Source organism: Lonchura striata, chromosome 1A (genome assembly GCF_050655825.1).
Source record: "Lonchura striata isolate lonStrDom1 chromosome 1A, ASM5065582v1, whole genome shotgun sequence".
Lineage (NCBI taxonomy): Eukaryota > Metazoa > Chordata > Aves > Passeriformes > Estrildidae > Lonchura > Lonchura striata.
In genome coordinates this window covers 8,177,240-8,204,735 of record NC_140741.1, presented here as the reverse complement: position 1 = coordinate 8,204,735, position 27,496 = coordinate 8,177,240, and the positions used below count along the sequence as shown (strand labels likewise).

Here is a 27,496-nt window from a genome sequence, read left to right as displayed (position 1 = left end):
TCTCTGAGGATGCTGGGGACACAAAAAGGATAAGGATGGAAAAAGGCAAGGATAAAATGGGTAAGGGAGATGCTCCCATTGAATCACAAACTTCAGAGTGGACCCCCTTGTGAAACTGAACCCCAGATCTGACCTGTGGTTTATGCCTTAAGGTTTAACAGCACTTAGTCCATAATTTAATTTAAAACAATTTAACTAAAGATTCATACACAATTTCCTATAAGCACAACAGCAACTCGCTCACAGGCCTGAGCTACTTGCAAATGTACAGTACTTAGGATCTCTGAGAGCACTATCCATGGTACATTTTCTACAGCATATCCACATTCATAGTCCTGAAGGAGTATGCACAAGGTATAAAATTGCCCTGAAGCACTTAACCTTGGATACCTTTGCCATCTTGTCAGTGGCTGAAGGGTTGAGCCTCAAGGAAGGGGGGCATCATTCCAGGCTGTTGTCACTGCTGGTCCTCCAAATACAGCAAACAGGAGTTCACTGGCTCCAAGGGGCTGCACACACATGGAGACTTCTGGTCACTGCCCACTGCAGTCCAGGAGAGCTCCAAGGGCCTCATGCAGGCCCACTCTTTATAGGGCCACAAGAGAGGTGGGTTTAGTCACAGCAAACTTCCATCCTGACTACAGTCCAGGCTGGTAACTTCCTTTGAAATTTCAAAAGCAAAAATGCTGTTCCACTGGGGCTTCTTCAGGCAGGCAAAGTAAGTTTCCTGGACTGTTGGTTACAAAGCAGGAGCTCTGCAGACAGCACCAATTCCTAGGAACTGTTCCTGAAGAGCTCCAGAGAAGCTCAGCCCAGGTGTTGAACGAGCATTTCTCAAGTTACAGCTGGACTGAGGAGGAGGGGGAGGATGCAGCACCATCCTCACAGAATTGTAGGACAGAATTTAAAAAGTGATGGCAGGGTACAGTACCTTGTGATGAAACACACGTGCTCCAGTTTCTGCCACCACACCAATGTGAAAAACTTCCACATCAACTGAGCTCTTCTGCACTTCCACCTGCTCTGAGCAGCCACTGCTGTCAGAGACAGGGACACCAAGGGGGGCAAGGATATCAGCTCTGGGACAGGCAGTATCAGCAGAAGTGCAAGAAAGAATGGAGAAAAGTGCCAAGCACAAGGAATTCGTGGGATGCTCTGTTACCTGAAATTCTTTTAGAGGAAAAGGAAACTGGGACAGACACAATAACTATTTTTTATTACATTACAATAAATAGGAGCAGTACAGTTTGACAAAAAAATGACAAATTCCAGATCACCTCACAGCACATACTCCTAAAAACATTAAAAATTTTAAAACAAACAGTGGTCTTTTTTTTTTTTCCTTTTTTTAACTTAATGTCTGGCATGACCAACATTCCTAGGTCACACAACCAAATTATGGAAAAACTGGATCACACTGCATATGTTCCACATCAAATAAAGCACAATGTACAAAATGTGCATGTTTCAGTTTACACTATACAAAAATAGTTAAAATACATTCCAGGTAAACATATTACATTAAGAAGTCATTCTAGTAAGAAGTTGGCACTCAAGAGGAAAAAGCAGAAGTATTTTCAACATGAAAACACAAGACAGTGGAATAAAGAAATGTTAGGAAAGATTTACCATCTATGTAGCTTTATGTAAACTTGAGACACAATGATTTGTTTTACAGTTTGATGGTCTTTGAAGGTAATAATTGTATTGCTTCATAGTCTAGACAAGAGCAGAAGATTGTGTATGTCAGTATTTACCCATTATCCTGTTACTGCAACAAAGCCCACACAGCAAAGGAGAAGCAAAAAATTTCAGGGCACTGAAACTGGTCAGAATAATTCCTTTTGGAGCAAACCAAGGATCCAGGTATTTAGCAGGGTTACATAAAGCTACTGTAAGAAGGTGTTACTCCCTGACACAAGGCAGTTTGGTGTGGTGACATGGGCAGTGACTCCCAGGCTTGCTCAGGAGCTGCTCTCAGGACACAGCACCCAGGGATGTTCTGTGGAAGCATCTCAAACAGGGCAGGGCAGTGATGATGGAGTAACTTGTGCAAGCTGCAATCCAACGTGCTTCACCAAATCTCAACAAACAGGAAGACACAACTGCACAACAGTGGCAAGGATGGAATTGGGTTGGATTTATTTTCAAGTAAATAAGGGCTAATCTAAATGGATTTTGTACTAATTTAATTAGACTGGCAGCTACAGCTCACTTTTGCTGAAAAACCCCAACATTGGTTCATATATAACTTTATAGTAGAGCTATAGAAATCCACTTTTGATGAATAAGACATTTCAGCTACAAATTCTCCTAACAGCTTTAAGTTAAATTAACATCAGAATTTTAGACCAGCCCTAATTTGACATGCAGTGTGACTCAGTTACCAAAATTAAAATAACCTTAAGATTACTTCCATTTGCTCAAGGCTTACAACCCACTTTTGCTACATTCTTCATCTATTATCAAGAGTGTATAAAATGTGCAAGTAACTGTCTCCAACACATTTTAACCTTGGAAGCTCTGAAATATTTTGTGACATTAAGAATTTGTTCTTATTGGTCCTTACAGTATAAAGTTAAGTTCTCCTGTTACTGTTTTCAGAATATTTCATAATTTAGATTTCACACTGAAGCTGAGAGGAAGGCATGGAGGGGCCTGGATTTTGGTCAAGGGTGGGAGCAGGTGGCACAGGCAGGGAAAGGCCTGATTTCTCCCAGACACAATGGAATTAAAGAATATGGAGCAATTCAGACACTCTGTGTTCCCTGCCAGCTTTGCAGGTCCTCACCTACAACAGTCACTCTGGGATTTTTTTTGTAGAAGCAAAATAATACTTTTCACAGAAAGGGTCCAAGTTACACAGTCCAATTTTTACATACATGTGTAAAATTTCAATGGAATACCTTAGGTTAGGGCAATGCTGCTATTCCCTGTTCCAAAATTTCCAGTGTCCTGAACTCTCCTACCTCAGTGTCTTGTGTTTTATTTTTTGGGTACTCCAGAGTCACACTTCCCAGTGTCAGTCTGCAGCTGAGTTAGCTCCTGTGGAGAAGTGCACCTTCAGGGACCAAAGCTCTCCTGAAACAACTCCACATTTACAAGGAGACACCAGGAACTGGAAACACTGCAACCACTGGTTTGTACTTCAGTGAATAACAAGGCTACTGCAGTACCAAAAAGTGAAAGCTCCTGCAAAAATCCTGCATTAATTCCAATCAGAACAAAACAAAAAAAAATAACAAACAAACAAACAAACAACCCCCCCCCCAAAAAAAAAAAACAACAAAAAAAGTGGGGGAAGAGAAGAACAAAAATCACAAGAGAACTTAATCACAGAGAAAGACAACATTAAACTCTTGGTATAGCTTCATGACAGTCTAGACACTGGAATGCCACTCACCAACCATTTAATCAGTACTTCACAGACATCACGCAAACAACACTGACTCTGGAAATCATGTTCTATGCTGACAGATTGTGCAAATTCCACACCATTTCCATGGCATAGTGAATTACCAAATTATTTCCATGAAGCAGCTAAATTCATCTCTTTCATTCGCTCATTGGCTGTTGCTAGAATTTAGAATTTCTCCCCTATTTTGCACAAAATGGGCATCTTTAGTGCCATTCTTGGGGGGGAAAAAAGGAATGATTTTATTCCACTATGTAATTTAGGACTGATTTTGATTTAATTCTTACAGTGAACTCTGGGTCCAAGTATGAATTAACGTAAGAATTTGAATCAACTTCTCTGTTAAGGCATTCTAGTATTTCCTAGGGACACTCAGGGTGAAATCCTGACCCTACTGAAAAAAGCTACTCAAAGCTTTAACACAGGGGGATTTCACCTTGCTCTTCAGACACAAAAAGTCAGTGAAGTTCTTCAAGCAATGCATTTACAATAGCAAATCAACCTAATTAGAACTTTTACTTTTTCCATTGCCAGGTGTGCATTGTTGTCTTTTTAGATTTTTTCTTTTTTTTTTTTAAGTTTTTATAGAAAAAATAGAGTATTTAAGAAGTGACTGTGACAAATTGCAGTGAAATTTTTTTGAAAGTTTTCTCTTTACATTCATTAAAGTTGATCTGAAATGCTACAAGACTAGATGCCTAGAAGCAAAATCTACAGGAAGACTATAAAGGCTTCTGGTCTCTATTGCAATTAGTCTAAAATAAAGGAAAGGCTGAAATGAAAGTTTCTTTTGCTAACTAATCCTTTTTCCCAACCAAATTTATAAACCCAAAAATTCAGAGGGGATGTTAAAATGTGTAGAGCATCATTTGTTTGCTTTGCACACAGAAGTTCACAATCAGTAAGAAAAATAGGAAGTTAGCAACTGTGCATGCACCAAAGAGTCCTAGTTCTCAGGTTTTTTTTGTGGGTTTTTTTTGTGGGTTTTTTTTGTTTGTTTTGGGGTTTTGTTGTTTTTTTTTTTTTTCTTTTCATAGGCAATGCTAGTTCAAGAACCAACAGTCAAAGAATACTGGCACTTTAAGAGGAATGAAGTTTCCACTGTCATTTAAAACAAGCATTCAGGTAAAGCTAACAGGATCATGAAGCAGAAAGTAAAGTAATGCTAAAACAAATGCTAATAATTTAGTGTAATGTACAAAATTACTTCAGTACTTCTTAAGAATAAGGATAAATTGTATTTACATAATTATACACTTTGTCTTTGTCTTCTTTTTCTTCTTTTTACCATCTTTGCTCATCTTCTCTTTATGTTTTCTGATTTCTCGAACTAATGTGTAGAAGGCATCATCAACACCCTGAAAAGACACAGAAGATACAAATTAGGATCAGGTTCAGACTCACAGGCCTGCTGAGGCACAACCTGTGTCCCTCCCTGGCTGTGTGAGGAGGATTCCATGAGCACATTTTGCTGCCTACCTGCCATCCTTTGAACCATGAATCCTGGCTGCAGGACTAATCCTGTTCCTCTCTGGAATTCTGAGCAGCACTGACACCACCACCTGAGGGAACTGCTTTGGTGCCAGGAGGAGCTGACACCTGCTGCCCTATTTCTGCTCCTAAACTGGTCTTAGGGCATCCTGCAGGTTACTCACTGGTGCCCACAGGTGAAATTCCATTGTTGGTGTGGGAAGGAAGGTAATGAATTGTGTGCTGCCCTTCTCTCCATCTCCAAGAGCACACCTTGCCCCACCTCAAGCTAGAAAAGTATCACATACAGAGTGTGTATTTATATACTAACACCTCACAATTAGGTTGTAAGTATATATTATCACAGAATCATAGAATGGCCTGGGTTGGAAGGGACCTCAACGGTCCTCCAGTTCCAACCCCAACAGCTTCCACTGTCCCAGGCTGCTCCAGTTCCCATCCAACCTGGCCTAGGACATAGGACTCTTCCAGGGATGGAGCAGCCACAGCAGCCTGTGCCAGGGCCTCACCACCCTCACAGGGAAGTTGTGAGGCATTAACTAACTATATTTATGCTTTAGTAATCTCTATACAGCTCTGGAATAGGAATTCTAATATTTGTACCAATAATTCAATACCAAAGACATAGTTATGGTTAATCCACATAGTCTGATCACTTCTCAGGCATATTGGTATAGTAATCACACCACAGTTTTATAAATCTTTACACATGCAAATCGATCAAATCAATCCCATGTCCCGATGCTATGTTATTTGATAAATCATTCTATTCACTTTGAAAGTTAAGGACACTTGAAACACATTCTCTCTGGTGCTGGACAGTCACTGAAAATCTCCATGGCTCCACGATTTGAGCTACAGACATAAAAGCTAAAGTTTGTTCACACTGAGCAGTATCTCATTATTTTCAGCTGACCAAAATTAACTCTGATCTAAAGAGACCAGCATATCCAAAAGGCTCATATGAACCACTATCTAGTACAATGTAATTGGTTACAACTTACTTATGGGAAACAATTTATGACCTTGCTTCAAGTCCACTGAAGTAATCATGTTGTCAGTCTGCTCTTACATTTAAAAATGAGTACAGGTGGTTATAAAATCCCTAAGATAAAAATTTTCTTGATTCTTTGCTGCCTTACTCCTTATACTTTTGAGAAATGTTACTGTATCACAGGAGCCAAATGCATCACAGCAGAAATTCAGCCACATGAGTTTGCCTTCAAGCTGCCAAAAAAAAAAAAAAAACACACTGCATTTCCTCCTCTATGCCTATTTCAGTAAAGAACTGAAAGTGAACTCTGAAATAAACAAAAAGCCAAAAATCACCTAATTCATTACTGTTTCAGCCAAACTCCAAGTGGTGATGAAACCTAGTATGAAAATTCCAAACAACAGCGAGGTGTGAAATAGCTTCATTTAAAAAGCAGCACTCGGTATAATCTAAACTTATTTAAAATCTTCAAGTTCAGAAAACATTTACATACAACTTATGTTCCAAGTCCTTGGCAGTATATCTCCCAATATTAATAGTACACTTTTGCATATTACAAGACCTTGCAAACAACTTGTTCTACATTTTAAGGCACTATTGACCAATAAAAAAAATGATGCAACATACCTACTGGGAGAATAGCCTTGTTTCTGCAAAAGGTCATGTCACTCATTAGTTTTTGGAAAATTAAAAATACTCGGTATTACTTTAGAGAGAGCAAGTGTATTTTCCTTACAGCTCCAGCATTAATGCACAAAAAATATTTAGCACTGTTCAAGTAGAAAAACGCTATAGAAGTAGCAATAGTTCATGATTCCAATGCAGGTCTCAGACTTAAGGAGGAGCACAACACTAAGAATCAATCCCAACAGACAAATCATTTCATTCGTAAAATACAAGAACCATATAAGAACAGCCTCTGCCCAAGACTGCTCAGAACCATCTTTCAGAACTGCCTTTTCAGTTGGTGCCTTCAAATGAGACACACTTAAAATTGTAATTTAAGTATTCAAATTATCAATCCTCCCCTTGTTAAAATTGTTTTAAAATAAAACAAGAGAAAATAACTTGTACAAAATAATACCCAGATACTATCAGGAACCTTTAAACTCATGACTTGCCAATCAAGGGTTGAAATTTTTTTTCTACCTAGTAAGAGGATGATCTGTTAAAATACAGCACATGTTGACACACAGAATCATAGAACGGTTTGGGTTGAAAGGGATATTTAAGATCATCTCATTCCCAGCCCCTGCTGTAGGCAGGGACACTTTTCACTAGACCAGGTTACAGAACTGACTTGGCTTTCATCCTTGCATTGACACCTCTGTAGACCAAGCCTCACTAATTATTGATTGTTTGGTCCTAGCCACAATCCATCTTCAATTCAGGTCATTAATAGAACATGACATACAAAACTGTGCTTAAACCACTTGTGAGTTAGAAGTGGAGAACACAAGGAAAAGGAAGTCTTTCCCTTTGCAGCCTGCCCATTAAATTTTACATGCAAGCAGTGGATACTCTGTCTGCAGCAGGTCCCTGAGGCATCAATGCTGTGAGATCAAAGGCTGCCAACCTTTCCAGTCAGCTCTTTCAGTAGCAAGGGACTGCAGGCAGCTGACCTTCCCTCCCTCTGACAATGCACTTATTGTGTGCAAGCCTTTGGGGAAGCTCAGATGAACTGAATGAGAGCACTAAATCCAGGCTCAGATTAGAAACTCACAATTCCCTTGCAGGCTCAGAACTAAACCCAGAGCCTCACCAAAGGTGCATTGACAGGCCTTGCTCCTGGCCCTTGTTCTTCCAAAGGGCAGAGGAAACAGAAACAGCAGAACTGATCCCACAGGAACAGCCTGCTCCTGGCTACAAGTTTGCTTTTGGAGCCCCACATGGTTCCACAGATGGCAGAGAAGTGGCAGCATGACCACGAGCATGTACGAGACTGGGCAACGAACCGGGCTGTCAATAAGAAATACAAAAATCATAAGGAATCTGGAATTCCTTAAAATCCCAGTCCCAAAAATAACCCTTACACAAGTTCTAAATTGTAGGAGTTCTTTCTTGTATATTAAAAAAAAATCTATATAAAAATATGTATTATATATATAATATATATTTTAGCCTATTTTTACATATAAATATATCTTTTATATATGGAAATATATATTTATATATATTTAATATATGCATATTTTTAGATATACATACACACGTATCAGTCACGAGGAACAGAAGTTATTTGTACACCTCTGTAACGAGGTGAGAGAAACGATTTAATTGCAGTTTGAACCAAGAATTTAGGCATTTTTATATTCAAATCTAGAACTTTTATAATTCAAACTTTTCACTACTAACCCAGCTCAACCCAAATTCTACTATCTAGATGTCTGCTTGTAGTTTGCTTTTTATTTCAAAAATTGACGCTTTCACGGAACAAGTTCTTTTGAGGATTTCACATGGAGTTTTAGAAACATCTCCCTGCTAGCTGGAAATTACAAATAGATCAAAAGATGTCTTGTTCTTCCTGTTTTACTGTGTAACAGCCAAAGGAATGAAACTCTCAGAAAGTGTCAGCAGTTCACTGCAGTCTGGGCAGCCAAAGTTTTCAGTTTCCTTGGGCAAGACTAATAGAACCTCAGAAGGCATCCCACAGGCAGCAAGAAGATAAACAATCATCCAAGAGGGAGAAAAACTCTCTGAAACATCCAGCTTGATTATTCACAAAATACTGTCACTGCAGTCTCTGTTACAATGAATATTTCTGAAGTTTAAAATTCTGGCTGTAAGGCTCACACCATCACGTGCTGCTCTCCTTAGCCACCTACTACACATTATACCTAAATAATACATTTTTTTACTGGAAAGTAATGCAAGCCAGGATGGAGATTTCTTATTCCACTCAAATTCCACTTATTCCACTACTGAACTACAGCAATGCCATAATAATTTTGGAATATGCTTCCTCCAGCTCAACTCCCTAAATACAAGGTTGCTGAAAATGCCCATCAATACCATGCCTAATTCACTTGGGAATAAAGGCAAATGATTCCTTCCCTAAGCAGATTCCTGAAGCTTTAGAGTCTTAGATCCAAGAGCATTTTCTAAACAGGGTGCAGGGAAAAAATAAAACACAACAACAAACATCAAAAACTCAACAATACCTACTGCTGACAGAAGATTTCCCTCTGGAGGAGGGGAAGGAAAGTATGAAACCCCCCCCCCCCAAAAATACTTCTCTTGGACATCATTAGGAAAGAGAAAGCTGGCAGAAAGAAAGCACGTTCTCAGAATATGCTAAGAACGTTACAATCTACAAAAATCCTTCCACTGAAAACCACCATTCCCACCATCTTATTCCCATTCTCCCAACAGGAAGGGAAAGCAGACAGGACTCGGCATCTTTCAAGTCCCAGCATAAAAAAAAAAAAAAAATTCTACTTTGTGGTATGGTTCTATCAGTAACACACCAAGAAACTGCAAAGTTGGTTTCCAGAAGGCTACAGGACTTAAGCAACTTAATTTCTACTGTTCTCATCAAAAGTCATCTTGCCCAGCTTCTCTGTTGTTTTTTGGTAGCAGGGAAGGACAGAACAAGGTGTTTTAATGGCATCAATTTTAGTAATATCTGGATGCAATATTAGGGAGCTTCATGACTGAAGATTCCAGTTTCCTGCAATGGAAACCTGTGATGCAAAGTGATTGAAGCATATAATTAAGGTTGAAAATGATCTCCAAGCACATCAACCTCTGACTGATCAGCAGCTTGTCAACTATGTCATGGCATTAAGTGCCACATCATTTCCTGATCATCTCCAGGAAAATGGACTCCACCATTTTCTTTAGGGAAAAAATAAAAAAAAACTCAATAATTACCTCTGAGCAGTCATTCATCACTTAAAAGCTGAGACTAACAAGCCTGAGTAGATCTAGTGAAAAGTGACATGAATCAAAATTTCCTCCCCAGAAAGAGAAACAAAACTCCCTCAACTGAGAATATTCCCACACTCTGACAGTCTCTGGAGAATACAACCCAAATTCTACTACTTCTCTGCCACATAATCTGAAGTACAAACACATACCTTGAAAAATGAAGCTTTTATTTTACAATGGGAAATTCCAGGTCATCCTCCACTTGGACAAGTATGTAAGGAGTAACAACTCACTCTCTGCACTGGTGCAGAAGGAGGTAAAGAATTAATGGGATAGGAATATCTGCAAGGAACTGCTCTCCAATGTTTTACTCAAAAAGCACTGGAAGTGATTTAGACAAGCATTTTTTCCATACCAGCTTCTTTCCTTTGCACCTCCTCCCTTTTTTCTTACAGCGGAATACACAGATTAAAAAATATTTTGTGAGAATTTGGGTATTGGGGTTTTTTGGTGCTTTCTTGTTGGTTTTCGTTTAGTCCCCTCTCCTCCTCCAGTGATCCTTCACCCCTACCTCCTGAAAATGCTCTCAAAAAAAGGTGAAACCTTATTTTGTCCAAATCTGGATCACTCATGGCATTATAGTTGACAAAAAAAAAACAAAAACAAAAAAACCCATAGAAATGGTAAAGGTAATTTTTTAAGATGGAGAAGAACAAGGGAAAAATAACATGGCATAAAGAAGGGCCTGAGAATTAAAAAAATCCTGTACACCAGTCACATACTGTTTTGCTGGGTTAGGAATCTCCTATTTCTGTATCTTTTAAGGAGAAGTGTTATAATCTTCTCCCCTCAGTGCATCAGCCTGAAGCTTCAACCAGTATTCACCTCAATAGCACCATGAATATATTCCTAATAAAACTCTTTCCTCCTAACTTCTTCCCACTCAGAACTGTGCCTGTTTCCCAGCTGGAGAATTCAATATGCAGTAAAGACTTCTTGTTAATCCATTTATCAAAATCCCACAAAACAAAGCAAATCCATATTGAGGAGACTGAAATGTGATTGGTTTTATATCTGGAATTATGTCATTGATTAGCCACAAAACGTCTGATTGGCAAGACACCCTCAATCAGTTTTATTTGGCAAGTGATTTGCAACACTTACCCTGGTACATTACAAACTTACCCTGTTACATTACAAGGCATTTTTTAATTTTCACACACCCTGGAGCCTTTTCTTCTTTGCTGATTTTTTTCACTCTGTACTGTCGGATCTCTCGCACCAATGTATAAAAAGCATCCTCCACTCTCTGCATTGTAAAACACAACTCCTTAAAAATCGCTTTGATAATGACTGAGACAAACTGGGACACCCATGGAAGGGGAAAAACCACAACAAAACCACTGAAATTATGAGCTTTACTTGAGAGAAGTATATGGAGCTTCATTTATTTGTTTAAAACGCTGGGCTTGCTCATTTGCTGCTTGATAAATACTACACTTACTGATTACCAATTATTGTGAATATCTATGCTTCAAGCTCTGCTTTTCTTCTGTGCACAGTAACACTAAAAAGGAGTAAGACTTCTTTTCTTCCATTGCTGAAAATGATACTGCTTGTGTTACTGAATATTCCCACATTTCTGTGGGCATGGATGTATGCAGGAGGCATAAAATCCTATTAGACTGTGAACTATGGGGGTCTTATGAACACACATAATTAAACCACCCACTTGCAGTTCTGAGCCAAAGGGAGAACAAGTTACTGTTTGGGCAAAGAAAAGCAAGCTCCTTCATGTTCTGTTCTTTAGGTCAGAAGGGGAACTTTGCAAAAATCCATGGATCGAGCTAACAGAGTATTAAAAAAAAAGTCCTTCCAGGTGATTTCCTAAGTGGTTATAAAGAAATAAAATTGTCTAAGAACACTGAATTTGGGGCGGTGTTGTTTTCAAAGCTACTAAATTTACAAAGCAAGCGCTGTGCTATTAAATTTAGGAAAAGTGGTATCTGAGCCATGGCAGCAAATGTTCATTATTGTAATCTTTAAGAGCTTTGTTACATCAACAAGACACACCTTATCTGTTCCTCTGGGCCAGACTCGGCAAGGAGGGTCCCATAACAACACCTAAATGCAAACAATCTGTGAAGTTCTGCTGGTCAGATTTTAGACTGCTGCAGAAATGCTCCTCATGTGCTCAGAGATGACACAGAGCTATGTGTTTTACTCCTCTGGTCTCACACCTCACTTTTCTGCAGGTCTGCATTTAGGCCACTTGGATATGACACTACAAGCATTAAAAAAATGTATGGAGACTGAAGACATCTTTAACCAAATATAATATAAAAAGATACAGCAGCAACTCCAAGTTACAATATTTCAAAATTAGTGTATCTGTGCACAAATTTAAGAATTTAGATCAATCTGTGAGGATGTTCTTATTACAACAGGATGAAAAACGTTCCACTAAAGCTTTTCAAGAGGAGAGCAAATCTCTTCTCTGCCTTACTAGCAATCTCAGTACTTGTCTCCTCAATCAGATTAACAGGGCTATTAATTTAGTACAAACTCATAATTTGAAATTAAAACCAGAACACAATGATGATCATGGTAAGCAGCATGACTACTTAAGCCTCAAAGCTTTATTTCTACCAATGGACAGTCTGGGCTTTTATTTGGCAGATTTTCCATAAATCCTCTCTCCATTTCATCTTTGTAGTATACACTGAATAATAAAAGCCAGTGAGCATTTACTGCCACAATTACTGGGTCATTTTGCATGACCTGTGCCACAGGTTATCACATTGAATGTTTATTTTTAACAAACTGCTGCTTAGCTGAGAATTCTTCTCAACTACAGCCTCTTCAATGTGAAGATTAAATGAATTAGATTTATTTCTTGGATTGTATTTCCCTGTATTATGACATAATGTGCCCTCTTATGACATAGTGAAGTATGGATAAGTTTTATATTCCAGGTCTGACAGATTGAAAAATGTAAAGAAAGCCACCAAACCAGGCAAAATCCAAGTAAAGCTCATACTTCCATGTTTTTCTGGAAGGAAGTTTCTTTCTGAAGTGGAAATAGCAAACATTGATCAGCTGCTATGTGCCAAAGCACAGGCTGTACAAAAATCAACATTTTTGCAAATCTGCTGTTTTACAGTAGAAATATGTAATTTGATTATGGAGCTTTCACATTAAAAATCAGGTAACAATTGTTGAGTCAACATTTATTGTCAACTTTCCCATCACCAGTAGGAGCTGGAATTTGCTTTAGCAATGCAGAGAGATGAAGAGATATAGAGTGAAAAAAGAAATTGCTATTACGGCCACCACCAAGAATAGACTCATGAGCCCTGCTGAAAGAGATTATTCTGAAAGAAAATCAGTGCAGACACATAATTGCTTAGATCATTAGCACACGGTGACACTTTAAAGGGCCAGATGCCAATCCTACAAACTTAAGTAATTTTAATACCAATTTAAGACTCTTTAGTATGTTTTTCCTTCAATAAGCAATGACCATATAAATAAAATGGGACTAACCAGTTCTTTTAGCTGTCAGAGCAGGAAGCAAAAATACCTTTGCCAATTACTAAAAACTTGAAAATCTAAACAACCTGAGGAACCCAGACCCTTGAGGCAATGTTTTTGAGGTGCTTTTACACACTCGAGTTAAAATATGACCATGTGCAAAGAAAGACTGTTTCAAACCCAGACAAAAGTATCCTAAACAGGAATTTTCACAAGTTCCATTTCTGCAGTACTTAAAGGAACCTGATGAACGTTAGCCCTAACAACTCTGAACTGTTCTGTGCGCATCCTTATACACTCAATCACAGCTGATCTCCTAAAAGCGACCAAAACTTTCTTCTCTTGGAGCTCTGTCCTTGGGGGAGGACCAAGCTCTTCCAGAAAAGTTCTACCTTAGAACAGACAAGTGACATGAAAAAACTCAACTCACAGTGTAATAAGTCTGACCAAGTTAAAGCTCATTGAAAACAAAGCTTTAAGATAAAACCGATACACAAGAGCTGGATTAAAAATGGCTTGGATTGATACAATATTATTAAACAGATAAGAAAAACCCCTAAAAATGTTTCAAGCAAACTAAGTTATCAGTTAACCATTAATTTTAACTGAGATGCAGGAATGAATTTCTGTAAATACAGCCCCAGTTACTTCACCAGACCAGGCACAGGTTCTCAAATCAGTTTGATCACAAGGCTGGGGTCTAACCCACTGTACACCAGACAGCTGAAATAACCAAAATGCTTTTTTTAACAGCATTCTGCTAATTTAGGTCAACTTCTTCACTACACACTTCAAAAGTGTGTTTAAGCATGTATTCTAAAGAATGAGACCTCAAACTGTGGGAAACCCTCTACTATGCTTGCAATAATGCTCATTGATCTGCTTTTCCTGTGAATCCAATACCAGCAGGAAAGCTGGAATGTTCCAAGGGAAACAAAGCCCTACAGTCAAACCACATTGGGGTGGTCTGGCCTTACAGCTTTGCCCTGTGTAACTCCCAGGCAAGGGGAAGCCCAGTAAAGAATGGCAGGTGCAGCTTTGGTGGGAATAAACTGAATTTGTCCCTCAACTCTCATTGGTATTATTTATAATATTGGGAGCTACATGCTCATGTAGACAGGGAAGAACCTGAATATAACACATATGTCAAACAGAGAAAAGCAAAATCTGCAATAAAAATAAACCTAAGCCATTCACCCCTTCTCCATAAGGATTTGTGAAAGCATGAGTAAATGCCCATGGCCTTACAAAACCACCAGTACTGCCACTTGCTTACATTCAGAAACAGGACTGTCGCTATTTTCCATGGATTACATTCTATTGATTTTAGTCAGTGGTCCAATTGAAAATATTAATAATCTGTAGCCTTATAAGGTTTCACTGATGAATTCAGTGATTTGTCTGAAAATTCACAGAGGGATTTGGCTTAAAACACAATCTCCTTGCTGTGAGTTGAAGTTCACATCCTTATTCTCAGTCAGAACCCAAACACACTAACTTCTAGAACAACTTATTTCTGTACTTCATTTCAATATTCTCTTTTCTGTCCTTGCCTATGAATTTTTGAAAATCTTAAAAACTTACTTGAACTGAGGCATCATCCTGCATGAGCATGCAATGCCATCCTTTTTAAAAAGTGTCTTGGCAATCAAAAAAGTCTATTCTGACAACTCCCTCCTATTTCCACCTTCCCAGCTTCTTTCTGAGAAACATTTCTGATTCTGTCTGAGTTCCAGCAGAACTGGGCACAGGAAAGGGCAGAGGCAGGAAAATTCAGCAGGGCCTTAGTGATGATATTTCCATGTGGTGGAAGGTGAGATACGAACGGAAAAGAAGGTTCCTACTTCAAAAGATTCATGACAGAGTTCCCACAGACTCCAGAAGACCACCAGCTACATCTGTTCATACTTGGAAGGTCTCAATGAGGACAGAGAGGACCAGAGTTTTATTTATATATTGACTTTTACATTAAGAGTGAATAAAACTATAGCCCATGGGCCATATGCAACTCACAAAATGGTCTGACTCCCCTAATTTAAAATCACTTTTCAAGACAGTGTGTATGTGTGTGTGTATATATATATATATATTTTTATATGTATATTTATATATATGACAGTGTGACTGAAAAATCATTCTATGCACATACACACACATGTATATACAATCACATACACAAATATTTAGATCCTTTTGCTATAACTAAATTCCAGTTCTTTCTCTTCTCAAAAGTATTTTCTTTACATGGCATCCTATGAAGGAATTTCATAGCACAACAAGCTCAGAACTGCACTAGAAAAGAATCAGCAGCCTCCCTAGTGGTGCCAACTTTTCAAATCCAACAGGTTCTAAACAGTCTACTGGACATCTTTGTTTTCAAATATCCTTTTTAATAGAAGTGGCTATGCAAAAGGAGTATTTCCCCAACAAAACCTAATGCTGTATAAGACAGACTGAACAAAGTAAAACCTGTGTTGGTACTGCACTTCTGTTGTTTCAAACCTAAAATGTAATTTCAGAGTTATTTTTTCATCCTCCTATCTCCATGACAGCTACTAATACGGCACCTTACAAACACTGTAATTATTCAGTCCACTCATATACCCCCTTCTTCAGGACAACTGTGTGGCCTAATTTATTCCCAGTCATTCAAGTTTGGTAATTCTGCTTTGTTTTTTTCAGTTCTACCTAACAGAGACTTCCTTTGTTGCCAGAAGTCAGCATTGCTTTGTGAAGCTTTACTAATTAGCCCAGGTTTCAACTTGTCAAAAACTTGGGTGGGTAGAGCAAATTTACACTAATAAAATATTCATTTCTCAGATCCAAAAATGCCTTACAAGCTATGAGGAAATTCTGCCAAGTGATGTAGCTGGATCTCTACAGAAATTCTGAGCAGTTACTCCAACTGCAGGATTCTGTCCTTATTTACCTCCTGAATTTCTGACTCACAACCTGCACATAACACTTCTGATTATGCAGAGTAGGACCCACTCAGGCCTCATCTAATTTGTACTGACAGTAAAATCTTTGCTCTTTAAAGAGAAAACACCAAACAGCATTTTTCAAGATCACTTTCTTCTAGAAGGACTGAACCAGTTCCACTTGTATCCATAGAGTTTCTCTTCTCCTGAAAGCTCAGATGTGCCACTCTGTCACCTGTGTCCTCACACAGCCCAAGAGAGGCACTAAAAGGACCATGTGCTACCATAAATCAAGAGTGAGCTCTAAAGTCTTAGGAAAATTATTGTTTTACTCTGACAACTAACACAGGAACTTCAGAAATACCTTAAGGTCAATTGCTTAGGTGTATCAAGCGTGTCCCCCTAATTAAAGAATCAATGCCTCAAGGAAAAATTCCTTTGTTATTAATGAAAACACTTAAATCAAAATAAACTAATTAGTTGCTTGCCTGTTTAATCCTCTCGCTGAAGGGAAAAAAAACCATTTCACCTCTAAGCAGAAGTGCTTTTATTCTATTAAAACCTCTCACAAAGTCAAGAATGCTGCAACCACCTGACAGAAGAGAGCAACAGCAGGGCAGGTCTCACTCTGAGTCTGCCCACTTGAAGCCAATCAATCACTCATCAATAAACAATTACTAATTATAAGCAAGTTGACAGAAAGGAGAAACACCCCAAGGATTTCCAATCTCCAGAAATGCATCCATTGATATGACTAAGCAAATGTCAATGCCTGGAATAATTAACATGGTAATTCAGGTGAGAGCTCTGCCTTTGCATCTGGGAAGTTTTGAGCTTTACCTGTCTTGTCTTTGCTGATGTTTCAATGAAAGGAATTCCATAACTTCTTGCTAAATCCTGAGCTTGTTTTGTGTCTACTGTTCTGGAAGGCAAATCACATTTGTTTCCTACTAGCACCATCGGGACATCTTCTGAGTCTTTAACTCTCTTTATTTGTTCCCTAAAAACAAAGAAAAAGACAAGACTGTATTTAACAAGTATTAATATTAGTAGTTTATATAGTACATTTAAAACCAGTTACAACATTAAATTAACAGAGTCAAACATCATTCTTTATGTTAATCTACTGCACATGCACTGTTGGGAAGCCACGAAACAATAAATTGACCAATCCTGTCACCATGAAGTTTAGCATTTTATTAAACAAAACCAAACCAATCAACCAAAAGCCTGACATTTTACAAACTACTATAGAGGTTAATGTCATTACACTGTTTTTTTTTAAATATTTTTTAAACATTTTAGCAGCTAATATCAGAATAAGCTTAACAAATTTTGGTATTAATCTTACTAATTACCTGTCATATTCAACACTCAATTAATTTGCCAAAAAACTGCCAAAACTCTATGTCTGCTGTCTTGATTTTGATTTGGTTTTGGGGGGGGAAGGTTGTGATTTTATTTTGTTCTTTAAGTAAAGACAGCATTGAAAATTCTGCACTTAGGGGGTTTAAAACTCTGAAGACCACTGGTCTGGTCTCTACAGAGAGATATTTGGTAAGAGTCCCTCCAAGCATTAGTTAGACAAGATCTTGAAAGATGTACTTATGAGGAATCTTGAATAAAAATCATTAATTTCATTACTTCTGCCTTCCCAAATAATCTAGCAGTGTGTTCCTTAATTAAAACAGACACTGTTTCCAGCTCCTTATAATGGTTCAGCTTCAAGCCTGGAAGGCCACCCACTGGTCTGTCAATGCACAGAAGAAATTCCAGCACTCGACTCCCAACACTCTCTGAAATAAACTGTGAAGGTCTTATGCAAATCTGCAACTCTCTTTAAAAACAAAAATTCCTCATGAAAACCTCTATGCTCCTTCCTGCCCTTACACCAACATCTTTGTTGCCTTTTCCCCTTCCTCCTCTAAACCTAGAGGAAATGCATTTGAGATATTATTATTATTATTACTACCTAATTGTGGATAGATTTACATGTGTTTGGACTAAACTTAGGCTGATGCTGATGGTGGGAATTGCACTGGCGTCTAATAGAACACCCAGGGAGAATTCAGGATAACAGTAAGGTACTAAGTTATAAATGGTCTGCTATGGTAATCACCAGAGACTGCTTCTATTTTTAAATTAGTGTAGTTGACAAAGGAACAAAGAAAGCATGAGTTGGAATTCTTAACTAATTATTTAAAAGAAGATAATATGAAGAAATTAATAACAAGTTGATTTTTACTGTCATTTTGGAGGTTTTGTGTGTCTGTCCTCAGGCAGCAGGGCTCACACAGGTTATTCTTTTCAAAACATTCCCCAGGTATTTCCCCCTGCAGCCCCAAACAAAACCAGCAATTGACAATATTGTCTGTACAATTACAACAGCTTCAGTTTGTTCATCTTAATAAACAATATTATCAATGGAATGGACAGAATTTATCTTTGGGTAAGTCTTGACTCAAAATACTAAGTCACAATAATTTACACCTCATTTATGAGCAAGGCAGATTTTCAGATCACACAAAATTTCAAATAATAGGATGCACAAATAACTTGCAATATTGTTAATTTTCAGATTTTCCCTACTTCATGAGAGACCACTCTTATTATGCAGAGGAAGAACAAGCCCCCTTCCCACCTAAGAACAAGAGCTGGGGGGTTATCTCTTCATATACACACCTATAATGGTGAATATCTTCAAAAGACTTTGTATTGTTTATGGCAAACACACACAGGAAGCCTTCCCCTGTTCTCATATATTGGTCCCTCATTGCACTGTATTCTTCTTGACCTGCTGTATCAAGAATATCCAAGAGACAGGTTTCTCCATCAATTACTACTTGCTTCCTGTAGGAATCCTAGGGAAGAAATACACCTTGGTTAGCCACAAACAGGTAAGGTTTTGAGCATCAGTAAATCTGGAGAGAATCAAATGATTTACCAGCAATAAGAGTGACTGAAAAGGTCTGACCATGCTTAAGCTAGCTAATTAAATAAAATAAAATTTTAATTTAAATAAAATAAAATCTACTAATTTTGTTTTTTGAACTACAGTTTGTCCCTCATTCCATGCTACAAGAATGCACAAAATAATAAACCAGAAAGAACACACAAGTAAGACAACTCCAAAAATTTTTGCCACTGAAAAGGAAGTGAAGAATAAAAAGCCTTCAGTCTTTGAGACAGGAAATCTGTTTTGTATACCTGAGCAGGTCTGTATAATGATATCTGTTATTAAGTTATCAAAGCTGAGCTGATATATTTGAAATTGAAGCTTTTCAGGCAGGACAGACCAACAGAGCCACATTAAAAACCTGATGGGCTGGTTCAGAGATGTCAGAACAAATTATTTCAATGCTACCAAATCAAAGCTTTCAGGTCACTGACTCAAGTGGCTAAAATCTTGTACAAAGTCCCACCAGCTAGATTTCATTACATCCCTGTTTAGGTGCTGGGCCTCTATGAGTACACAGCTTTAGCAGAAGGTGAGCATTACACACCCAATAATTTCTATAAACACCTCTGTGTTTGAAATAAAGCCACAGCAATGAGCTTGGAAAAGGTGCTATCAATGAGCACCATGAATTATTCCCAGTAAGCAGCTCTTGTAACAAATAACAGGTATGAACACAAGCTCCTGCTGTCAGCTTTCAGCTTCCTTAGCTCAAGATTAACACAACATTGCTGCTGCTCTGACACTGCACACGACTGAACCCAGGCTACTGGGAAGGGAAGGAAAGAATTAAAAACTGCAGTTCTAGCCAGCTGCAAGGTGAATTCTGAACAACCTTCCTTTCTTTGTACCCATTTTAGGGCACAGTACACCTACTCTTAGGCAATTTCTATCCATTTTTAATTTTACAAAATACTCTCTTCTTTCTTGTTGCTCATGCTAAGAAACAAGCAGGAGATAATTGTAAAAAAAAGTATTTTAAACCAAACCAACTCTGTAACGTCACATTTACTGTTAAATGTCATCTAGGCTCACAAAATCAGGTAAAACAATACTTAATGTTTACCTTAAAGACAGAAGTTTGCCTCCAACGTGATTGAGACTATTTACTTCACAGAAGTGCAAATTCAGTGTTTGGGTAATAATATGTGGGGAAGTTACTTCAGAAACTTACAAACCATGTTTAAATATTGATACAGCTGAGAAACACACGTGCTCCAAAGTGTTTTAAAATAAAGTTAATATTCTCTCTTGCTGCTTAAAGGGAAGAAAAATTACAAGAAACCCCCACACCTAAGGATGCATCTTCATTCCAACACTTCCATTCAAGAGCAGATCCCCCATGTCCTAGGATACCTTTATCACAGAACTAGCAGAACTTCTAGCATTATACCAGACATATTTACAAAGCTTGCATTTTCTCTTCTTGCAATTTGACTGCCAGTTCAAAAATATGAAAAACAGTTCTTGAAAAGCCTGTACTATTCCTTCGCATCTTAAGGACTTCAAAGGGAAAGAAATTCCCCTCAACTGAGTGCTAAACAAAAGCTTTAAGTAATTTTCATCAAAGAAAAAAATTTTTAAGAGAAAAGAAAATCGCTTTTGAGAACTGCCTACCATGTTAGCAGTAGCAGCAAAGATGCACCAGCATAAAGCACAGCACAGATACAAAAATTACTATTTTGAGGTGCTAATTTGCTTTGCCAGTTCTGGGGAGAAAATCTCAGTGACTATCTAGTGAGAGGATTTGAAGCAGAAGGAAAAGAAAGATGTGGGAGAGAAAACTGAAACTTATGATTTCCAGATGAGCGAAATAATAAATATTTTTATTTTTGGCCTTTTTTCTCCTCCACCTTGCAAAACATACTATCTGAAATTCACATTTGACACTATTAATTAAAAACAAGATGCAAACTAGAAGATTAATTCCCAATTCCCATCCAGCTTCAAATGTGAAATTCCAGTTTTTCCCTAGTATACAATATGTAACTTTTAAAAATTTCATTGATCACTTAACCTGCTTTTGTTGGTCTTTCACAAGCCATAAAAAACAGCAAGAATTATGTAAAAGGAGCAATAATTCTATCTGCTCACAAGCACTGATAAGAATAGGTGATATGAAATCTCAGCTTCACACTACATACAGAATTTTTCTAAAAAAACCCTAGTGCTTAATAAATCCCATCTAGGCAAGTAATAATTATTCCACAAAACTCCATTATACCAGAGATTTAATGCCAAAATATCACAGCTCCTGAGACTAAGCTATTACTAAATATTGGTGCTTGTTTCACGAGGGCACAGGTCATTTAAGAACACGGAATTAAATATCAGTATTCCTAAATCAGCCGAAGGATTTGGCTAATCCAATTTCAAAACCTCTGACAAGCAGCTAGGAAAGCTGCTTTTACTCTGGGACGTTTTAAAGACGACACAAATTTAGGGTTGAAACGGCCTGAAAAAGTAAAAAAGCTAAAGAATGAAAGAAAATTCCAGTGAGCACAAGCAATATTTACTCAGCCTCGGCCGGTAGAGGGCACTGCCCCAACAGCTCAGGCCAGATTTACAACGGTTGCTGCCCATTTAATTTAAAATAAAACACTTAAAATTACTTGGCTGTAAATCCTTGCTCGGACATCTCCTTCAAATAAAGCACTGGACTGTGAAACACACATAAAGCATCGATAGCTGAACAACTGCAGCCATCCAAACACTCATTTTCAGTCCTCCCCCTGCCCTGCCATCTGCTGTGCTCAGATTTAAGTAATAAAACACTCAAGCAGGCCCTGAAACTTGACTTTTGCAAGCAGGTTATTTGTTGAATCATTAGGTTTATTCCACCAAAAAACAGCAGCAAAATTAACACTGTAAAGGCACCTGTGATTAAGTAATTAGTGTGTTTTTTCCTCTGCTGCACCATACCCTGTCTTCACAACATGAGAATTTTAAAAGTATGGAGTTTCATTCAGTTAATCACAGGAAATATTTAGAATTATTCAGTAACTGTGTTGTTATGAAATATATCATGGACAACAAACACTAAGCTATCTTCTCTATCTTACCAAATATTTAGCTTCATTATCTGCAGGGAAAATGAGTGTTCTGTTGTATGGCAATGAAAGAAACAGTAGTAAGTGGCAAACAACACTAGTGACACCACTGAACTATCCTAATTATTTACCAGTCAGGGTAATTTTAGCCTTATCTCCTCATATGGCCTAAAACCCACTCCACAGCCATTGTTCTTTGATCAGCATCACAACTGCACCTACACAGGAAGCACCATCACCAACCCTCCTCAACCAAGTGGATCCTGCCCAAGCATGAACTGGAGCATTTAAATCCAATTTTTATTTCTGTTTGCCACTCCAAATCACAGCCTGTCCTCGTTGGCACTGAGTTATTGCTTACCCACATGTGAGCACACTCAGAATTTACAACTTCTAAAAGGTGCAGAAAGTCGCTACATGTGACAAGCTGGAGAAACCTGTTAGGTTAACTTGGTGTAATTCTTAAAGAACACAGGGATTCCGGACCACAGCACTGAATTTGTGGCTGCCCCATCCCTGGAAATGGCCAAGGCCAGGTTGGACAGGGCTTGGAGCACCCTGGTCTTGTGGAAGGTGTCCCTGCCCATGGGAACAAAATGATCTTTAAGGTCCCCTCCAACTCAAACCAGCCTATAATTCCATTAATAAAGACACAGTCCTAGGATTTTCAGGTTCATTCTCTAAGTAACTGTATTTCCATTTTATTACTTTACATTAAAAATGTATTTAATGCCCTTCAAATCACTCAGTTGGTGGAATAGCAAAATCCCTTAAGTGCTCCAGGAATACTGGCATTTAAGCTTCTGTGTTCCCAAATTGTTTACACAGTGACAATTTATAAAATGGAACCGGCACAGCACTTTCTGCAGTGCTTAAAATACACCTCTAACCTAAGAGAAACCCAGGTAATTATGAAAAAGCATCAAAGACCAACAGCCTCCAAAGGTCCTTTTGCAGGAAAAAGTAAAAACCCATTTGGCTTGTTCTTCTCAGCAAGTTTGGTGTGATTTTAAAGAGTGTTTGGGGTTGTTAAGACTTTCTATCTTAGTGTAGAAAGAGCTGCTCTGCTGGTGTAAGTCAAACAGAGTTTTCTAAACAGGTCTAGTCACAAAACCTCCTGCAAGAAAGATGTTATTTGGCCATGCAAGAGACAGACAAGAAGACACATGGAAAGAACCTCAAGTCAACACATCTCTGCTTGAGCTCAGGCCCTCACTAAATTTGTGCTACCTCAGGGCACTGGCTCCTCCTGCTTATGTCTCCCTGAAAATCACTACCTACACACTTCCCAAGTCTCCATTTTAAGCCCAGATTTAAACCCTTGTGATTCCTTCAAGTGAGCCTGGAAGTGCCTTGCTGGATAAACATATAAATGAAGTCATGAGATGCAGAGCTTCAGTGCTGGGAACATAAAAACCTGGGGTAAGTTATGGTGTCATTTCTCCTTTTATAGAGTCTGAGGTTGTTAAATGCAATGATCCACAGGAGATTTCAGACAACACCAGTATTTTCCTTGTATTTAAAAGGCAAAGCTTGCCTGCTCATTATAAACCTTCAAAACAGCACAACTTCTAAGATTATATACAATTTCAAACTTTGAGGTACTGAGCCATGTATTTCAAAGAACCCATTCCAGAAGCTATCTTATAACATCTTCTCTAGATAGGAAAACACGTACTGGTGTGTTTAAAGAGTGAAAAACCAAAACAGAACAGGCTCCAATTTTTGCTTCATTCACTGCAACATCCTAGGACACATTTCCCCCCGTATGAAACATATCCCAGTGATAGGAGCTGAGAAAGACTGGCACACACATTTCATAACCACTAATTTTCCTTCTTATCAAAGAAAAAATGTCCCATTAAAGAGGTTGCACAAAGCTATGCAGAGTTTCACCAAGCATTTTCAAGTGAGTTTGCAAATACTTCGTCATAGAGATCCTAAACACACGCATCCACACTGCCCAAGGATACATAGCAATTAACACCATGCCTTTAATTGATCAAAACTGCCAATTTATTACTGCAGCTGTTGTTCCACAGCCAGATCAAAAAGCACAGCAATTCTGTCTCCAATGCAGAACATTATCTCTGAGCTCTTTTTACTATAAAGCCCTGTCCTTGTGGTAAGTACCCAAAAGGATACAAGCACCATTATGCACTGATAATCTCCCCTCACAAAAAGTATGAGACGGAAGTGTTTACCTCTATTGTGGGGTCATATTCATCCACAAAGTGATTCTGGATTAGCTGTATTGTCAAGGCGCTCTTGCCTACACCACCAGCTCCAACCACCACAAGTTTATACTCTGTCATTTTTTAGCAGACCTGATGACAAAGAAACCAACATTAAGCAGAGCTGGGCAACGAGGATGCTGCCGGTGCTTTCTCATTCAGCGTCAGGATCCTCTACTATTACCGGGAAGCAGCTCCCTCCCTGCAAGACAAGACAAAAAGGGATGAGGGAATGCTGTTCCTCCAACATTACACACACAGGGAATGTAGAGCGGGCACTCGGCCGACAGGCAGCGGTCACACCGAGATTTAAAAGAACACGAAATAAGTAAAAAAAAAAAACAAAACACAAAAACAAAACAAAACAAAAAAAAACACAAAAAAAAAACCAAAAACAAAAAAAACCCACCACACTAAATAAATTTAAAAGGCACTGAATTCCAGGAAAAGTCCAAAGAGTATTTCGTGCAGGGAATTAACCCGTGCGGGGATTTAGTTCCCGGTGCCTCGCCGAGCCCGCCCGGGTTTCCCGGAGCGTCCCAGCCGCCCTCGGGATGAAGCTCACAGCCGGGAACGCGCCTCCCGCGTCCGGACAGGAGACACGGCGAGCACGGCTTCCCCCGCCGGCTTCCCCTGCGCTGTTCAGGGTGGGTTCCATCAATTTTTAATTGCCGGGCGAGCCGCGCCTGCGGGACCCCCGCGGCTCCCGGGGCATCGCCCGCCCCGCCCCGGCTCCCTCTGCCCCCGCCAGCGCCGCGCCCGCGCCGCCACAACTTTCCGGGTTTAAGGATTTGCGAGAAGGGCTGAGGGGGAAAAAAAATAAATCCGTGAGGGCTGGGGGATGTCTCGGGCGAGCGGCGGGTCCCGCAGGGCGTTGGCCACCTGTCCCCTCCCGCCGGGAAGGAGCGGGAATGCGGCTCCGGGGGATGCCGGCGGGAGCAGCGGGAGAGAAGAGGGGGAAAGGGAGGGGAGGGGAACGGCGACAGCGGAGGAAAGGGGCGCCGACTGCGCTTCCCACCTTGAAGGGAAAGCGAGGAAGGAAGAGGGACGCCCCGGCTCGGCGGGGTGGGGAGAGGCGGTACCTGGCTGGCCGTGCCGCGGGAGCTCCCGGCACCCGCCGTGCCCGAGTCGCGTCCCTTCCTCCCCTCAGCTTTCCCTTCCCGCTCCGGGTCCCTTCCCTTCCCGTCCCGGTGCGAAATGGCGGGGGACGGGCAGGGCTGGGCGGGCGCTGCCCAGGGAGCCGAGCACCGATGCGCGGATGGACGGTCGCGATCGATGCGCTCGGCGCTCCAGCGCCCCTTGCGGCAGCGCCGGCACCGCCCTGCCGCTGCCGAGCGCGGGCCGCGGGTTCGAGGCGGCGTCCGGCCACTGCCGTGCGCAGCGCTGGGATCCTCGGCGGGAGGGAGCCTGCGAGCTCATGGAGCCGAGATCTTATAGGGACTGGGAAGGCTGAGGGAGCTGGGGCTGGTCAGCCTCGACAGGGGCCCTCAGCGCTGGCTGCAGGGAGGGCTCCGAGCAGGGCCCAGGCTCTGCTCTGAGGGCGCAGCAATGGCACCAGAGGAACAGGGAGTGATCCCAGAAGTTCCATCTGCACAGGAGGAAAAACCACTCCCACAGGTTGCCCTGAGAGGCTGGGAATTTCCTTCTCGGGGGGTATTCCCGAGCCGTCTAGACACGATCCAGTGTCCTGTGCTCCGGGATGGCCCTGCTGGAGCAGGGAGGCGGCACCAGGCGCCCCAGTGAGGGCCCGTCCATCGGGGAGAGGCTTGGAGGAGACCTTTGGGAAGGATCCGTCCGGGAAGTGCGTGCTGGAGGGCGGTGAAGGGAAATGTGCACAATTCCAGCATTTCCTCACCGTTTCCCCCTTCCCTCAGTGCCCGTGGGGACCTGGAGGGGAAGAGGCACAAGAGCCACCATAAGGCCCAGGACAGGCTCATCCTGAGGGGATGTCTGGGCTGCCCGGACAGGCATCGCCTGGTTACACGTGAGGAGCAGTTTTATCCATTATCGAACCAAATAAAGGTGGTCAGCTTTCAAAATAAAATGCAAGGTTTGATTTTTAGATCTGAATGAAATTAATAAACGCTCTGTTTGGGGTTTTTTAACAAGTTAACAGATGCACAGAAAACCATAATTTCGTACTAAAAGGCTAAAATCATAACTCCCTGTAACTGAAATAGAGAATCATAGACTGGCCTGAGTTGGAAGGGACCTTAAAGATCATCCAGTCCCACCCCCTGCCATGGGCAGGGACACCTTTCACTATCCCAGGGTGCTCCAAGTCTCATCCAACCTTGCCTTGGACACTGCCAGGGATAGGAAACTCTTTATGATCCCCATTTCACCCCTCCCACAAATTTAGGTGTCAGTAACCTAGTAATTTTTGTGTTAAAGGTTATTTGGTTGTTTCCCAATAGCCGCAATAATAAAAAAAAATCCAAACCCTCACAAAAATCCATGTGACAGAGTAACATGAGATCATCTCACAAATCAGGGTTATTAATTAGGCTGCCTCACATGAGCAGATGTAAAACCCGAAAGTCAGACTTGCTTTCAAAGAACAAGTAGCCTGGTGGTAAAACCACAAGCTTGGGATGTGGGAAAGCCTGAACCCACACAGCCACAGCTGGGATCAGAAGAGTATCCGGAGAGCAGCTGCTGTTGGCAGAACCTTCTCCGTAAAAACTTCAGGTCCTGATGACAGCTTGTGCTGTCCTATCTCCATAGGATCTCAGTGAAATGTGCAAACAATCCTCTTGCGTGTCACGAGGAGGGAAAATGAATTGTTAGAATTCTGGAAAAAGCAGAATGCAAAGCTGCTTTTCTTGTGCATAGATTTTGTTTATAAATATCTATTACGAAACTGCTTTTTGCTGTATTTGCATTTAATTTGAAAATATCTTCTCATGCTCATGTGTAGAGTGGTTTGAAAACAGATCAAATAAATGAGCTGATCAAGAACATTAAGTGCCAGCCCATTCACTGCATTGATATGAAAGCTGGTGATAGTCAGCACAAGTGACGGAAAACC

The 27,496-nt window shown here is 40.1% G+C and overlaps 1 protein-coding gene across 9 annotated transcripts; it reads right to left on the bottom strand.

The window, feature by feature from the left end:
- Positions 1-1,195: 1,195 nt before the first annotated feature.
- On the bottom strand, positions 1,196-25,659 carry KRAS (KRas proto-oncogene, GTPase). Of its 9 annotated transcripts, none has more exons than XM_085569518.1 (7): positions 25,484-25,659; positions 24,650-24,667; positions 24,436-24,558; positions 18,908-19,086; positions 17,066-17,225; positions 10,956-11,079; positions 1,196-4,773 (listed from the first exon to the last, which is right to left on the bottom strand). In XM_085569518.1, the coding sequence occupies exons 3-6, from the start codon at positions 24,544-24,546 to the stop codon at positions 10,960-10,962; spliced, it is 570 nt and encodes a 189-aa protein (XP_085425644.1). In that variant the 5' UTR covers positions 24,547-24,558; positions 24,650-24,667; positions 25,484-25,659; the 3' UTR covers positions 1,196-4,773; positions 10,956-10,959. The 9 variants fall into 9 exon arrangements, with proteins under 9 accessions (XP_085425644.1, XP_085425643.1, XP_085425645.1 ...); XM_085569517.1 differs by having other exon boundaries at positions 25,548-25,659; XM_085569519.1 differs by lacking the exon at positions 24,650-24,667.
- Between the last annotated feature and the right edge of the window lie 1,837 nt (positions 25,660-27,496).